Source organism: Gambusia affinis, linkage group LG22, assembly GCF_019740435.1.
Source record: "Gambusia affinis linkage group LG22, SWU_Gaff_1.0, whole genome shotgun sequence".
NCBI classification, from domain to species: domain Eukaryota; kingdom Metazoa; phylum Chordata; class Actinopteri; order Cyprinodontiformes; family Poeciliidae; genus Gambusia; species Gambusia affinis.
The window spans coordinates 11,008,623-11,023,863 of NC_057889.1; the positions used below are offsets into that span (position 1 = coordinate 11,008,623).

At 39.4% G+C, this 15,241-nt stretch overlaps 2 protein-coding genes across 2 annotated transcripts; one reads left to right on the forward strand and one right to left on the reverse strand.

Moving 5' to 3' along the window:
• Positions 1–631: 631 nt before the first annotated feature.
• On the reverse strand, positions 632–15,234 carry parp1 (poly (ADP-ribose) polymerase 1). Its single transcript, XM_044106582.1, has 23 exons — positions 14,974–15,234; positions 13,503–13,668; positions 13,126–13,241; positions 12,808–13,022; positions 8,429–8,519; positions 8,211–8,327; positions 7,224–7,400; positions 6,963–7,125; positions 6,044–6,184; positions 5,721–5,960; positions 5,576–5,641; positions 5,361–5,493; positions 5,048–5,243; positions 4,838–4,966; positions 4,560–4,643; positions 3,343–3,465; positions 3,113–3,241; positions 2,940–3,038; positions 2,675–2,827; positions 2,460–2,587; positions 2,312–2,373; positions 1,667–1,781; positions 632–1,236 (listed from the first exon to the last, which is right to left on the reverse strand). Exons 1-23 carry the CDS (start codon positions 15,094–15,096, stop codon positions 1,155–1,157), a joined length of 3,048 nt encoding a protein of 1,015 aa, XP_043962517.1. The 5' UTR covers positions 15,097–15,234; the 3' UTR covers positions 632–1,154.
• On the forward strand, positions 8,532–11,694 carry LOC122825292 (adenosine receptor A1-like). Its single transcript, XM_044106583.1, has 3 exons — positions 8,532–9,049; positions 9,259–9,330; positions 10,582–11,694. The coding sequence occupies exons 1-3, from the start codon at positions 9,042–9,044 to the stop codon at positions 11,678–11,680; spliced, it is 1,179 nt and encodes a 392-aa protein (XP_043962518.1). The 5' UTR covers positions 8,532–9,041; the 3' UTR covers positions 11,681–11,694.
• Positions 15,235–15,241: the final 7 nt, after the last annotated feature.

Here is a 15,241-nt window from a genome sequence, read left to right on the forward strand (position 1 = left end):
TGCAGGAAACAAAACGATGCAAAAAACTTCAGACAGTTGAAGGTACACTGTCCAGTACAGTGACAATCCATTACCTTAGGTGAGAGGTTTTAATCAAAATATTTTCATTTTATAATCCTGTTCAGTTGCCCTCCATCTAATCTGATTTGAGATTAACCTAATTTATGAGGAATGGGCAGAAATTTCATTCTTCAGGTTTGTTTAAGAATCATACCGCAAAAGTCTTGCAGCTGTAACAACAGCAAAAGTTGGTTCTCTGAAAAAATTACTTGAAAGGGGAGAATATAGATGTAGACCTCACTTTTCCATGTATTCTTCCACTGCAGAGTTATATGCTAGCTTGTGATAAGCATAAAATTGCAATCTAATTTGCAGTTTCAATATAGCAACACAAGAAAAGGTTAAAGGAACATGAACAAGTTGGCAAGGGACTTTAATAAGGTATGCATGAAAAACAAACCAGTTTGTGTGAGGTTGATTATGCAAAACAGGAATTAAACTTAAATATCTGGATATAATTACCACATGGTTTAAATTCAACCAAGTCCTGGATCATCACATGAGCTACGAGACCTTGTAGAAGAATAGAAGTTGTTTTTGCGATCAGGAAAAGAAACTAAAGTGACAAATATTTTAGGATGCAGCTTGTTTTATTGCCATGGAGGTAAGCAAGAAAAGTGGGACCTTTAAAGGGGGAAAACAGCATGATAGAAAGAACAAACCAAATATGTACATATCAACCGTTAAAACTGGCAGTCTACAAAATGCAGGAGTCTAGTTCAGAAAAAAAAACCTAACCACAGGTATGCATGTGTGTAGTGTGCATGAACACAGCTCAAAACGGCTTTTACACATGAAGTAGGTGTTATTTATTAAGTTTAATGTTCAGGATCAAATACGATCAACTCCTGATGAACATGGTTTATCACTAGTCCTTTTCCTGCACCACCATGTGCACTACACATGAACTAACTGTTGATGCCCAGCGCTACAAGCTACACAACCTGATGAAAAGTAAAACGATTTCACATGGATTAGGGCATAGTGTAGCTTCACTCCTCTATATGCAATCTGCCGCAGAAAATGAAGCCAATGCATGTAGCTGCAACAGTGGTCTTTTTCTTTTTCCTTAAAGGGTCCAGACAAGATTCTTTTCACCACAGAGATGTCTGGTAGTTAAACCTGATCTTCAGGAGATACTTCAAGTTTATCTGAGCCACATCATAAACAATGTACCTGGAGGAGCAGTGGTTAAGGAAAACGAGATGTACAATACAGTCCAATGCATTTTATCATATCCAATATATTTGTCATGTTAAAAAAAGAATATTGCATAAATTACGATGTAGAATTATTTTTGGCTTTTTCCATTTTTTTATTAGTCCTGACCACAACCCCACTCTCCCCTCCGCTCATTCCCACTCTCAACCGTCTTTTGACTCCACCCAGTTTGCAGGAATTTCTCAAACTTTGCCATGTGAGGGTTTATTTTTTTCAGAGGGGAATTAGTTGCACTTTAATAATGACGTTGCTCTTTTTGTGTTCAGAAGCTGAAAAAAAGGAATCATAGTGACAGCAGAAAGAAAACTGGCAAAGCAAGAAAATTAAAGGGTTATTTCTCAAAATGACCTTTATGTTCACAGGTATAGTGATAAAAAAAGGATACTCGTTGTACAGTAGACTTGTGTCATCAATGTTAGTATTGACTCCTTTTCCCAGAGGCACTTGCACCCCGTTCAATGTGGCAGAAGCATTTGGATCAGGAGCGGTTCTACCCAAACCTGGAAATATAGAAAGACAAAGTAAAAAAATTAAAAACACAAATGAAACAAAAAATTTAATCTTCAATACAACCTAAATATAGGACCTTTATAATATTTACAGTACTCTCCGCAAGAATTGACACCCTGAGTAACAATGTACAAAAGGCCTTAACATAAACTAATATTTGGACAGAGCAGAACAACCCCACTAAAAATTTCTGAAAAGTCATATTTTTTAATTTAAAAACATTGATTCAATGGAGGAAAAAATATCAATAAATAATTGGCTTTAAGAAAACCACCAGTGACATAATTTGTGGAATGCCGAACAACTATATAAAAGCATAAGAGAAGAAGATTTCCAGTCTGTTTTGAGGAGCATGCTAAAATCTAATTTTATTAACAAAAAAAAATATATATATATAATATGACACAGTGACCCATTTCTATTATCCACTCTTCCAAATGTATTTTTGTTAGGGATGGACAAAAAGTGTGCATCACATGATCAAGCTAATATTTGATGAAGCAATAGTGAAGGTTCTTACCTTTAACACTGTGCTTTCCCTTTGGTAATTTTGTAATGTGAGAGGCTTTCTTCAGTTCATGCCTGTGTTTGTGACACAAAGGATTGTGTTCACTTATACAAACATCAGCTGTTTTTAAACTAAATACATACATAAAGTTGCCACTCACATGTTGCCTAGAGCGACCTCTGCCAGCAGAATGAGTCCCACAGGGTCTGACTGAGAGGTGTGACAGTAGTTTGCACTCTTGGACACCATGTCAGCAAAGTACACACCTTTGCCGAACATGTAGCCAGTCTGAAACGTTCAAGTGGAAAGTATTAGAATTTGAAAACAACAAAGCCCTGCGACAAAGAACACCTTCTTAGCATACAGGACACTCACCACTGGGGCCTCTGGAGGTGCAATGCGGAGACCCTGAGACAGAATACCAGCATAGTTTGTGGCGCGAGAGCCGTGCCACAGTAGCTGTCGATTGTGTAGCTCCTCGAATGGACGGTAGCGTTGGTGCTCTCCTTCTCGTGCAACTTTGAAGATCTTAAGAGGAGATAACATTGTGAGCTCAAATTTATTACACTAAAAGAAGTCTACTTGAAGAAACCAAGTAACTTATACAGATTTTATAAACAAACGTGTAATAGTGACGTACGTCTTGCACTTCCAGGGTGTAGGTGTTGTGTGTAGCCGCGTGGGTGTTCTTAACGTATTGCATTATGATCTCAGCCTCCTGCGTGGTCTTGTCAACAACCTGTGGATTATCAAGCATGTTACGCACCTTTCTCGGACAACGGGAAATAAATAAGAAAATGTTTCGCCTCTTACCTCGATCTTAGTTTTGAGTTTCTCATAGTTGATGTCAATTGGATCGTGCTCGTTGTCCTGAGCTCCTCCTCTCAGCAAGCTGTAGGCGACCTCGATGTCCAGCAGGTTGTCCAACATCTCAACTTTAGCCTGCAGAGTGTGAAATGACCATTTGCTCCCGAATTCAGAACTGCTCTTATCAGAGAAATTTAAAGAGAAGTAGATTGTTGTGAGTGGGACAAAATTTTCACCTGAATGTAATCCAGGTTGTTGAGGAGAGGAGGTTTCTTCATGCCGAAGTCATGAGGAATGAGGGTGTAGAAGCGATTGGAGAGATCCAGTATCTGTGCCTCAGGTACGCTGTCTGACACAGCCTATAATAACAATAACAATATAATAGTTATTAGCTATTAACAGTTAATAACAATCATAATAGTAACAGACGCAAAATCTGACAATAAATGAAACAACAGATCAACATTGCCTAATAAGAAGATATATGTCTGCAAAGAGTCATGCAGTACAAGACTTTTTTAAAGGACAGTGCAGAGAAGTTGTAAAGTTTGTTATAGTCTGTCGTGTAGAGGGGCTCACTGCTGGCAGCAAATGATACAGGTTTAAGCTTGCATTTAGGTGGAACGTCTACGATGTAATCAAGACTACTTAAGGACGGCTGATATAACTATCAGAAGATGCTGACAGTCTGCCAAAGCAAAAAGACTGCGGCACTGTCTAGAAGATGGGGCCCTATGATTTCTGCCTGGTGAAAAATTCATAAATACAACAAAACCCAAGTGAAAAGAGAAACCCAATTTGTTTATGACGACATGTTATCTTAATGAATCTGCCTTTTCTTAGGAAAAAAAACCTTTTAAAACTTTTGCATAACGTTTCGAATGAACCAACAGTGACAGACTATATTGGTCACTGCAGTTTTCTTTCATTGGATGAACACGATGAACCGAAGCTGCATGCTGTGACCTGAATGATCAGCAAGACATAACAAAACAGGGAGGAAGCAAACTGCTCAATCATAAAAAAAAAACCTATGTAAAATAAGGATGCTGTTTTATTAAAGATGTTTTGTAGCGAGAGTATTAAGTTTGTGTGAAAACATTTTTTGGGTTCTTCACATTTATGTAGCATATGAAACATGCTACAACTTCTTTTTTCTACGCAAAAATATTAATGAACAACTGACATATTTTAGTAGCATCAGGATACTGTCAAATCATTTCCATTATTCCTATATTTTTGCTATTTAACAGCCTAAGTCAGTTTTATACAAGGCATATTTTGTGCTCGTCTGTTCTTTGCTCTAAAGCAAACTTCACTAACAAAACTGCACAAAACTGGTGAAAATCTGCTGGAAAATGTAATTGTAATTTCAATTTAAAAGAAAAAGTCTTGATATTATTGCCATATTACCCAGATATAGCAAGAACATCAAATTTTTACTGTTACCAACCTGCTGTACTTCCGTCAGAAGAGCATAGGCACTCTGGATTTGTCTCTTACTCAGCTTGCCAAGTGGCATCTTCTGCAGATCAATCTGTAAACAGGACAAGAACAAAAAGACCTCGCTAATTGTAAAACTAAAACAGCATATTAAATTTGCAGTACAGACAAAAAATACAAAAATAAAAAAGCCTCAGCAATTAATATTTACTACTTAGAACAAAACTGCAAAGAAAAAGGACAAAAAAAAAAAAAATCTAACATCTCACATTTTAAAAGAAGGATTACCTCAAACTCAACCATGGCCTTCTTCATGCTCTCTACATCAAAGATCATCTTGATCAGATCCTGAACTGGTTTGTCCAGCTTAGACTTAGTGCCAGCAGAGGCCGTCAGCCGTCTCACAGCTTCCTCATCCTGAAAAGAAAGCATTGCAAAACAAAAAACCTCAAACTGCACTGGAAGGTTTGTTTTTAAGGTGTGTGGGTCTGTTGGTACCTGTCCATAGTCAATCTCCAGAGGGTAGAACTTGTTGGGATATTTAGTGAAGTTGGGGGTACCCCAATCATTTCCAGTCTTTTCCTTATAAACCACAAGGAAATTATCCAGTGCAGAGTTCTTGTCGTGGAATTTGTCCAACTTGTTGCCTCCGATGGTGGTGCCCACTCTGCCCCAAGACCTGAAAACCCAGTATCTAGAAAACACATAGCAGAAGGACACATGGGTTAAAGTGGTCGAAGGGAAATAACAACCTGAGAAGCAGCATAAGAAACTATTGTGTGAATATTACACTACAACAAAGGGATGTTACCTTTTTTGTACATCATCCTCCAGCAGCTGCAGCTTATAGTAAGAGTTTGTGCCTCTGACGATATCCACAAGACCCAAAGTAGCACTGTACATCTTCCCATTCTGTTCCAGGACATGGGCACTGTTTTCAAGACCTGCAAAAACACCCATTAAAGTTAGGGGAAAATACGACAAAAGACAAAGATTACAATTATAGTCTGGGAATTTTATATCTACCCGAGTCTGGATCCACAGCAGCTCCGCCTTTGACTGTCAGTTTCATCTTCTTGGTCTTACTACCACCTGTATGTTGACAACTTCACTTAATGACCCTCTTTTAGCACTTACACCACTAATAATTACTGCCACTAGCAGAGTTTACCTTCTTCCTCCTTTACCCTGCCGGTGCTCTTAGCAGACAGAGCTCCAGATTTGGATGTTGCAGCTGGAGCCTGAGGTTCAGCCTTAATCTCTGCGCCCCAGGGAGAGATGGCGTGAAGAGACACCAGCTCCTGAAGAGCTTTACCCGATGACTTGATGTCTGTGAGGAAATTCTCTGAGACGACTCGCACGCCTGCGTCTCTCACTTCCTCCATCTTTTTACCCATCTTCTCCACCTCCTCTGAAAAGATGGTTACAAAAAAAACAATATCCCATTAAAAATGACATTCCAATTGTCACAGGCCAAGGTAGGTTGTTACTCACTCTTAGAGCTGAGACAGAGAGAGGCCTTATTGGCAGTGCCGGTAATTTTTCCACCCAGTTCCTCCACAGCTGCCTTCAGATCGTCTTTGTTTTTAGATAACTTGCCGACAGCCAGCAGCTTCATACCAGTCAGAGGTTTGTCTATTTAATAAAAGGTAAAAAACAATTTCCAAAACTCACTCTTTGATTCCAAAATAGAATCCATTTGAACAGGATAAATTTATTTGAATGAAAAAAAAACAAAATAAATCCTAGCTTCATCACATTGCTTTGCAAAAGGAACTGAAGTGGAAATTGAAGGATATGTGGTGTTTAAAACCTCAAAAGCTTGGGATGCATTTGAATGAATAAAGTCTGTTGTTGTGCCAGAGCTGTAAACCCAGAAGAGAAAATTTGCTCAAGCTCAGTCAGAGTGGCTAACGCTTGGCACCAATACTAAATGTGTTTCAGGTCCAGGATTTGAGTAGACCATTCTAACAAATGCAACCTTAATCTAAATTAGGATTGCAAACAATTAATTGTCTTATGATTATTTGTTGATTAATGGTTTATTGGAATAAAATCAGTTCCAATCGATTAATGTCTGCTTAGACCTTTGTTTGTGTTATAGTTTGGCCGCCACCCAGAAGAGGGCGCTGTTGGTCATCCTTAAGTGGAGCCAGTCGGTGTGCAAAGTAGCAACTTTGTGTCTGTATTTAGCAACAGTTTCTTTCTCAAAATTGAACACCATGCATCATTTCATTCCACTTCACAGATCGTTTGCGTTCGCCTACATTATAAAAATACTCATTAAACACAAAATATGAGAAGGTTCAAAGAGCTGTGAAAACTTTTTCATGCCACAATAGATGAGCGGACATTAGATATTTAAAATCAGGTGTCCATAGTGTCCTAAAACAAATGTTCAGTGTTCCCTGACCTGAAGGTGCTGCTTCCAGCAGTCGCTCACTGGGAGCACTGGAAGCGCTCGCCAGGGTTTCGGTTTTTGCTGGTTTCAGAGTTTGAGAGGGAGCCTCCTTGGGGTAAACCCTGTCCTGACCCTTGAATTTAAATTTCTTAAGAAAAGGAACTTCGTGGAACTCCTGAAATGACATGTGAAATGGCCAAATAAAATAGAAATAATAATCCAAAGTAAGTGTGTTTTTCACTTTCCGAATGCTAATAACAAATAGTGACCCACCTTAGGGATGATAAAGTCTTTACGTGAAGGAACTTTGGTTTTGAACACACACTTTGTCCAGGCTGAAATGTCTCCAGAACAGTAATACAAATCTCCTTTAAACACCAGCTGGCCCTTGCACTCCTTACAGGATTCCAGAGCACCGAAGGCCATGCCGTCCGCCAGGCTGTCCAGCACCTGGGTGGAGACAACATTCTCTTTAGACTCTAGGAAATCACAAAACACTGACATTTACATAAAAAAAAATTTCTATTTCTAACCATTTCAACTGTTTTGAAAACACATGCGTTAAATCTGGCCTTCATTTTTACAAACTACAGAAACTTAAACAGAAACCCTTAAAATAAATTCAAATTTTTCAAAACAACCTTTTGCCCCTTTAAAGTTCTGTACTTTTAATTTCATACCAACTCCTGCATTTTTTTAAAACAACATTCTACAAATTTGAGAACAAAATAATTACCTTATCAAAAGTTGCTTCAAAGTTCTTTTTTAAAAATCTGTACCAACTAAGATCAGCACCAACTAAAGCCTATTATAAGTTGACTTATGAAATCTGTCAACATTTGTGTAAATACGTTACACAACTCTTTAAAGCTGAGATTGTGAATCTCACATTAACTCATTTTTTGAGCAAAAGTAATAAAAAAAATTAATTAAATTAAAAATGAAAGAGTCAATGCAAACACCAAGATTCTGGTGTAGGAATGTTTGAAGGCCAAAAATAATCATGAAAGTGCCTTTATCTAATTTTTGAATAAATGTGGATTTATGCCAGTAATTCTTGAAAAACAAACCTAAAACATGTCATGTCAAATGAAAGATACAGTAGACCTAAATGCAAATTACCGGTTGATTGAGTTATAGATACTGCTACGAAAGATTATATTATATTTTATGAATTTTATGCACATTTACCATCTGTACACAAAATGTGTAGTTTTACCCACAGAACAGGATTTTTAACTTTTTTTAAAAATCTCTTACGTTGGACTCTCCAGAGGGAACATCCTGGCCGTTTGCAATCAGCAGCTCCTTCATGTCGTTGACTGAGCAATGTTTCTTCAGCTTGTCTTTAATCCCCCAAATCAGCTGGCTTTGATTCTGTTTACATATGCAGACATGATGTGCATTACCCAAACCAGTTTATCAAGGCCAAAGATCTCTAAACGTTACTTTATGTATAAAGAAGCAAACAAAAGGACCTTCAATTGCTCCTCAAGCTTCTTCTTCTCCTCCTCTTCCTCTTTCTTCTGCTTCTTTGATGCTCCATCCACCTCATCCGCTTTACGCTTCCTGTGGAAACGAACCCAACTTCAGTCGCAAACTTTGGCGGATTTTCAGAGCTCAGAAAGGACGAAGGAAAAGGTCAGAAAACATCATCATCAACTTCCTAAATGAGGCGCAGTGGGACAGAACACAACAAAGGTGAGAACCAAACAAGCCTGAATCTGACACCTTTATTCATTAAAACTAGTTCATTAGGGCCCCATTGGTTAACGGACATGCATCCAAACGCAAGCTGGTGCACGTCTGCACCATCCCTGGCGTCGCTGATGATGTCCGGACAGGAAAAATTACCGTCCCAGAGAGACCATTAACGCAGCGTTAATGACCGCCCGTCAGGAGCGTCCTTACTCTGATTTATTTCCACTTTAGGAAAAAACAAGACAAAAAACCTCCGTGATCGGACAACAGATGACAGGAGGAGTAAAGAAAGAAGCTATTTAAATCTGAATCTTGCAGATCTGTTCATACAGAAGACGGCTGTTGTCTGGGTGAGACAAATGATGCTCCAACAATCCTAAACGACACATTATGAACCGGTGAGTAACCATACAGCTGCAATGCCTCATATTATTAAACATAATTACACTTTAATGTAATGACAAGTTTTACAAGGATACCAACCACAAAAAGCTGAGATTCCAGTTATTTAATTGGCCATTATTGCATTTTAGGTTTGTTTTCTTGGTGTTTTCATGTTTTGTTTTTTTAATTTGGTCCAATTTATTTGATTTGTTTCCCCCTCAAGTCCTTCAAACCTTTCAGTTCTTCTGAAAAAAGTCCTTCTGTTGGTTCCTCAAGTTGAGAAGTCAAGTTCAAGGTGAGGAGTTTTTAAATTACAACTGACTGAATTTTTCTAAAGCAAATTCACTTTAACTTCAGTCTTATTTTTAGTGTATGTTTTGTTTTATATTATTTATGTTTGTTCCCTTCTTATTTTTCTCATTTATTTAATCATTTTATTCCTACTTGATATTTTAAATTCCATCATCTTTATTCCAAAACTTATAAATAAGAGAAGTTAAGTTCCCTTATTTTTGACAATAAATTTTATATATACATTTAGAACGTTTATCTGATGTTTCCACATTAAATTTCAGTTCTGCATTTTATGTAACTTTTTTTAAATATAGTTTTCAAATAATTAATATTGTTACAATGACTGAGGTGAGAAAGAAAAAAATTATTTTGGTAGAAACAGTTTTAAATGTATCGGAAAATTAATTGAAAGATTATTCCAATTTTTGGATCCAACCAAATGTCCCCTAGTGTTAGAAAAGCATATGAAATTGTCTGATTTACGTCAAAGTTGAAAAGTAAAAAGTGAAAAGAATTTTGTTTTATAATACTTCGCAAAAGTATTTCCACATTTTGTCATGTTACTACCACAAACTTTTTCAACAAACCATCACAAAGTAGTAAATAACTGTGAAGCAAAAGAAAAATGCTAAAATAAACTTTTTACATATAAAATCTGAAAAAATGTGGCATACATTTGTATTTTGTTACTTTAACTTTTAAACCCCAAAGTAGTTCCAGAGCAACAAATCAATGTCAGAGGTCATGAGTCATCAGTAGGCTTTCTAGTTTCGACATTAAACACCTGAACCCAGTAGATCGACTGATTAACTCTAGTTTTGGGATGGTTTTCTTCAGCTGGGACAGAAAAGCTGAACGATGGGAGGTGGATGGAGCTACAGGAGATTAAGAACAGTTTTGCAAATTTGATCTCCATCCAACCTGATTAAAGTTCAACTGTTGTATAAATAAATATGGACAAAAACTTCAATGTCTTATTGTAAAAAGCTGGTGAAAGCGTTAGCGTACGCTAAATGCCTTACAGCTGCAACTGAAGCGAAATGTGATACTACAAAGTATCGACTCAGAGAATGAATACAAATAGACGCCATATTTTGCAGATTAGTTGTAAAAACAATCAGGTATTCTTTCCTTCTGCTTCACACTGATGGCCTTCTAATCTTTGTTATGACAATACTTTTATAAGACACAGCTTATTTGTTTTCACAAATAAAATTTGACTTTGATTGACTGGTGTAATTTGTCTTGTTAGGAGAATGATGGAGGACCCAACGGCTCCTTTGTTCCTCCACGATCTCAAACAAAGCACCAACTCATCTCATGGAGATCCACTAAACGTCTCATTGTTTTCCGTTTCCCCGTCTCCATCCCGTCCACCTGCTGACGTTGTCATTTCCCCCAACGTGCCGTACATGACGGCTGAGCTCATCATCGCCCTTTTGTCTACTCTGGGTAATTTGCTGGTCTGCGCCGCAGTGGGTCTCAACCGCAAGTTACGCACCGTCACCAACTACTTCCTAGTGTCGCTCGCAGTCGCAGACATCTGTGTGGGCATGATCGCCATCCCCTGTGCCATCCTGACAGACACCGGCTTACCGCGTTACAACCTCTACCTGTGCCTCCTCATGCTCAGCGTTTTGATCATGTTCACGCAGAGCTCCATCTTCAGCCTCCTGGCGGTGGCTGTGGAGCGCTACGTCGCCATCTTCATGCCCTTCCGCTACCATGTCCTGATGACGCCTCGCAACGCCGTCCTGGTGATCCTCGCCACATGGTTGCTGGCCTTCCTCATCGGGCTTGTGCCTCTCATGGGCTGGCACAAGACGCCGCCCGATTCCAGCTACTGCTTCTTTGTGCTGGTGGTGGACATGACCTACATGGTCTATTTCAACTTCTTTGCCTGCGTGCTGGCTCCCCTCGTCATCATGTTCCTCATCTACGCCCAGATCTTCATCACGGTCAAACAGCAAGTGCGACGGATCGGAATGGAGCAGCGGAGCCGCGCCGAGGGCCAGAGCCGAGCGGCGGCCAGCATGCGGCGGGAGATGAAGATGGCCACGTCTCTTTTCCTGGTTCTTTTTCTCTTCACCGTCTGCTGGATCCCTCTTCACGTCATCAACTGCTTCCTGCTGCTCTGCCCGCGCTGCCCCGTGCCGTTCGAACTGCTGCTCGCCGCCATCATCCTGTCGCACGCCAACTCTGCCGTCAACCCGTTCCTGTACGCGTACACCATGACGGCTTTCAGAGACACTTTCAAGGCTATTTTCTTGTGCTGCAGGACGTTGCGCGACAGAGAGGAGTTGAACCAGCACAACAGAGGAGAAGAAAGAAACACCAGGTCGAACCAGTGATCCACAACAACACTGAACCTGTAAATATTACTGTCTATTTCTCCAAGAAAAAATTCCAAATATTAAAGAACTTTCTCCTGGTCCGTACTGGGAGGAGAAATCTGCCCTACAGTTTAGAATAGAATCAAAAAAATTAAAAAATCAAACCAAATCGAGTCCAATGTTTATGGACTCCGTCCGGTTTGATTTTTTTTTTTTGCCTGATCCAACCTGACTAATTTTAATTAAAGCCCCATGCCTGAAGTAAACCTGACATATTATAAGACTTTACAACACATTTCTACAAGTCAGCTTCGCATTACCGTTACTCTGCAATATTTTGAGCTGTTTGAAAAATTCCAACAGTTTTTTTAAAGGGAAGATGTTGCACTTTTCAGCCAATATAGGATTATTACGGTAATTCCTGCTGTTGCAGAAAGCCCTGAAAAACTCCTCACAGGCTTCCTTCCCCACAAATCCGGTGAAAACAGTGGAGGAAAGAAAAGTTCTGAGTGTTTTTAGAGAGCAGAATGTTATGTATTCTGTACATAGAGAAGAATGTTCTGTTCTGTACATACCGAACATAGCATTCTCCAACTCGTTCTACATGTACTTTAGTCATGTTAAACGCGCCACTTCAGACAGAGTTTGGAATGTGCTTTTTAACCAGATGTGCTCCACAGCATCCTCCTCATTACTCTTCAACGTGCCGTCAGCTCCGGTCAGCTGCATGTAGTTCAGTGTCCATGTCAGAGGTGTTACCTCCTCGATGCATTCTGTGTGGACAGTTGAAAGTGTCCGTGCATCTGCACCAAGTATAGTCAGGGGTGTGAATTTGTAATCTGTCAAAATGACAGATAGGCTTCAGATTTTTCCATCGATTAAAAAAAACAAAAAAACCCCCCCAAAAAACAGTCAAATACGGAATATATTCGGTTAACGCGACTCCTGCTTGTAATGTGTTTCTAATATAGTGTGAAAAAAACGTGCCAATTTTTCATTTGAATAACTGATAGAAAATCCGTTACTAAAATAATGTATAGTTGCAGCTATATTCTCCATATTTATTCTCCAGGCCTGGAAAGTACTTTAATCCCAGGCTTTACCCAGACTGTTTAGGAACCTGTTTGTTCTGTTTTTCCTCTCACCCTTCAGATTTGACAGCAGGCAGCCTCTTCTTCAGCTCTTCCTGGTCTTCTGCACGCATGGCGTTGAATCCCTTCAGCTGGGCGGCGCTGTATTCGGGTCTAAACACCAGCTCCTCCCTGCGGGACACGAAGCACGCCGTGTGGTACCAGCGGTCAATCAGGCCCAGCTGAGGCTTCTCTGGGTCCACTGTCTTCTTGGACACACGAATCTGGTCCTGAACGAGAGTCCAGAAGATGCCAGACGTGTGAAAAAAACAAAAATCTCTGCAAAGCAACTAGATTTAGTTACTGTCCAGTGGGTGCAAGATTGGTGCAAACCTTTTCTATTTTCTGCTCGCAGCCTTTGCATGTGCTGCGGTTCGACTTGGCATATTCCACCGCAAAATCATTCAGAGTCTTCTCTCCTTTAGCTGCACTCTTCTGGCTACCCTTTCCTGCAAAAATGACAAATATGTCAAAAATTAATTAACTTAATCCAGCAATATATTTAGAACAATAAATGGGAAAAGCCAATCATCATAAACTAATCATCAGATGTTTGTTTTCCCACTTTACACTGTGACCGCTAAAAAAAATACAAAACACACACACTGTTGACTTAACAAGACCTTTTACAAGCCATTTAAACCAGACAGCTTAATTAGGTTCGCTTAGAAGAACAGACGAGCCAGCGTCTTCACGAACCGAGCACTGACCTATTCCGACAGCTCCGCCGCTCTCGATGGCTTTTTTCACCTTCTCCTGGTCCTCCCAGCGCAGATCGGAAAATCCGGCAATGTCGGCCGTGGACTGAGCCGCCGCTCGCAGCCAGAAGCAGGAGAAGTGGTGCCAGTGGGGGACCTTCCCGTCAAACATGGGCGACTGCAGGACGAACGTCACAACGTCCACAGAAGGTTTACAACGAAGCAACAGCAAACATTAGATATGGGGTGTGTGTCACATAATCATGTGAACGTTTCAGCGAGGAGATGCAATCACAATCACTTGAAGTTTTTGCTCCTCTAAAAGATTTAAATGGTCCTTATTGTATTATTTGAAAACTAGAAAAGTTGAATAAATAAAACGTAGTCATATTTTGAATGTGTAACTGAAATAATAAGCAATTATTTAGACAAAATTGTAACAAAATTATTTTTTACACTTTTTATATCTTAATTTAAGGTTATACAACTGGAGGATTATATTTTTTGACATGTTTATGAATTTAAATAAATCTAGAATAATTCAACTATTTTCTCCGATTTTGACAAAATATTTTATTTCTGCCTTATGTAAACTATTTCTGCCAATAGTTTTAGTAAATCAAAACAGAAGGCAACTAATTTGCTTAGAAATGAAAAAGAAAAGACTATCTAAGGAGATTCAAATATTTTTAGTTTTTCGAATAAGAAGTGATCATCTTTGTTTACGCTGTCAATGATGTAAATAAATCTATCAAATGAAAAACAAAGTTAACAATTTCTAGTCAGAAATGGCTATGCTTTTTTATCTGATTGATCCTGCAAAGTCAGAGGATGAGGAGAAAAAAAAATAAAACATTTTATACATTTTTTGATTAATGCTCATTCAGTAACATTGTCAGCGTCAATTAGGTGATAAAACTGGTGGAACTGCTGACTTTTGCTGAAAGCACTGACTCACTAATTAAACCTGAACTAAATAATTACCTTTTAGAGTTAAAAAGGAGAATGACTGCAACACTGGAGCTGCTCCATGGGCCATGAATCAGGAGGCTGACTTTAAGAAGCCTCATAAGCAGGTTTTAGACTCTCAAAATAATTATTTCTCCATGGGGAGGTGCAGCAGTGTGTACTGTTTGAAGGAGCTGTAGATTCAGTCTAAACTATATTATTCTGTGCCAATTTACTGATATATACCTTTTGAGTCGTCCAGGGACGTACAAGACAACAAATGTAAAGGAAAGCTGAGCGGTTCTTTGTGAGCAACAACTTAGCACACAATGTCAGCCATTTAAATGCTAACTAGGGCCTCACTGAGCTGAACAGAAACCACTTTTTCATCGTCATTTTCCAGCTTTCTATCTAGTATACAATGACTCCATGTGTCCACAATAAGCCAAATCAGTTATAAGCCAGTATGCATTTAGTTAGCTGCCCCACAAGGGAGATTTCTTGGATAAATCAACAGCAGACGTCACCATCTCACCTGAACCATGATGGCCATCCTCAGCGAGTCTTTAGCGATGCTATCTTTGCATTTCTTGCAAGACGCGCGGCCGCTTTTAGCGTACTCCGCCTTGTAAAGCTTCTCCTCCTGGTTCTCCGCCATAGCTGTGTGTGGTGATGAAGCAAAACAAAGCGAAGAGACTGCGAGAGCAACTTTCTCCTGGCCGGCGACACAACAATCACAGGCAGAGTCAGCGAAGCCCGCGTGCCTTCACAGAGAGGAAACTGCACGAAGAGCACTCCCTCTG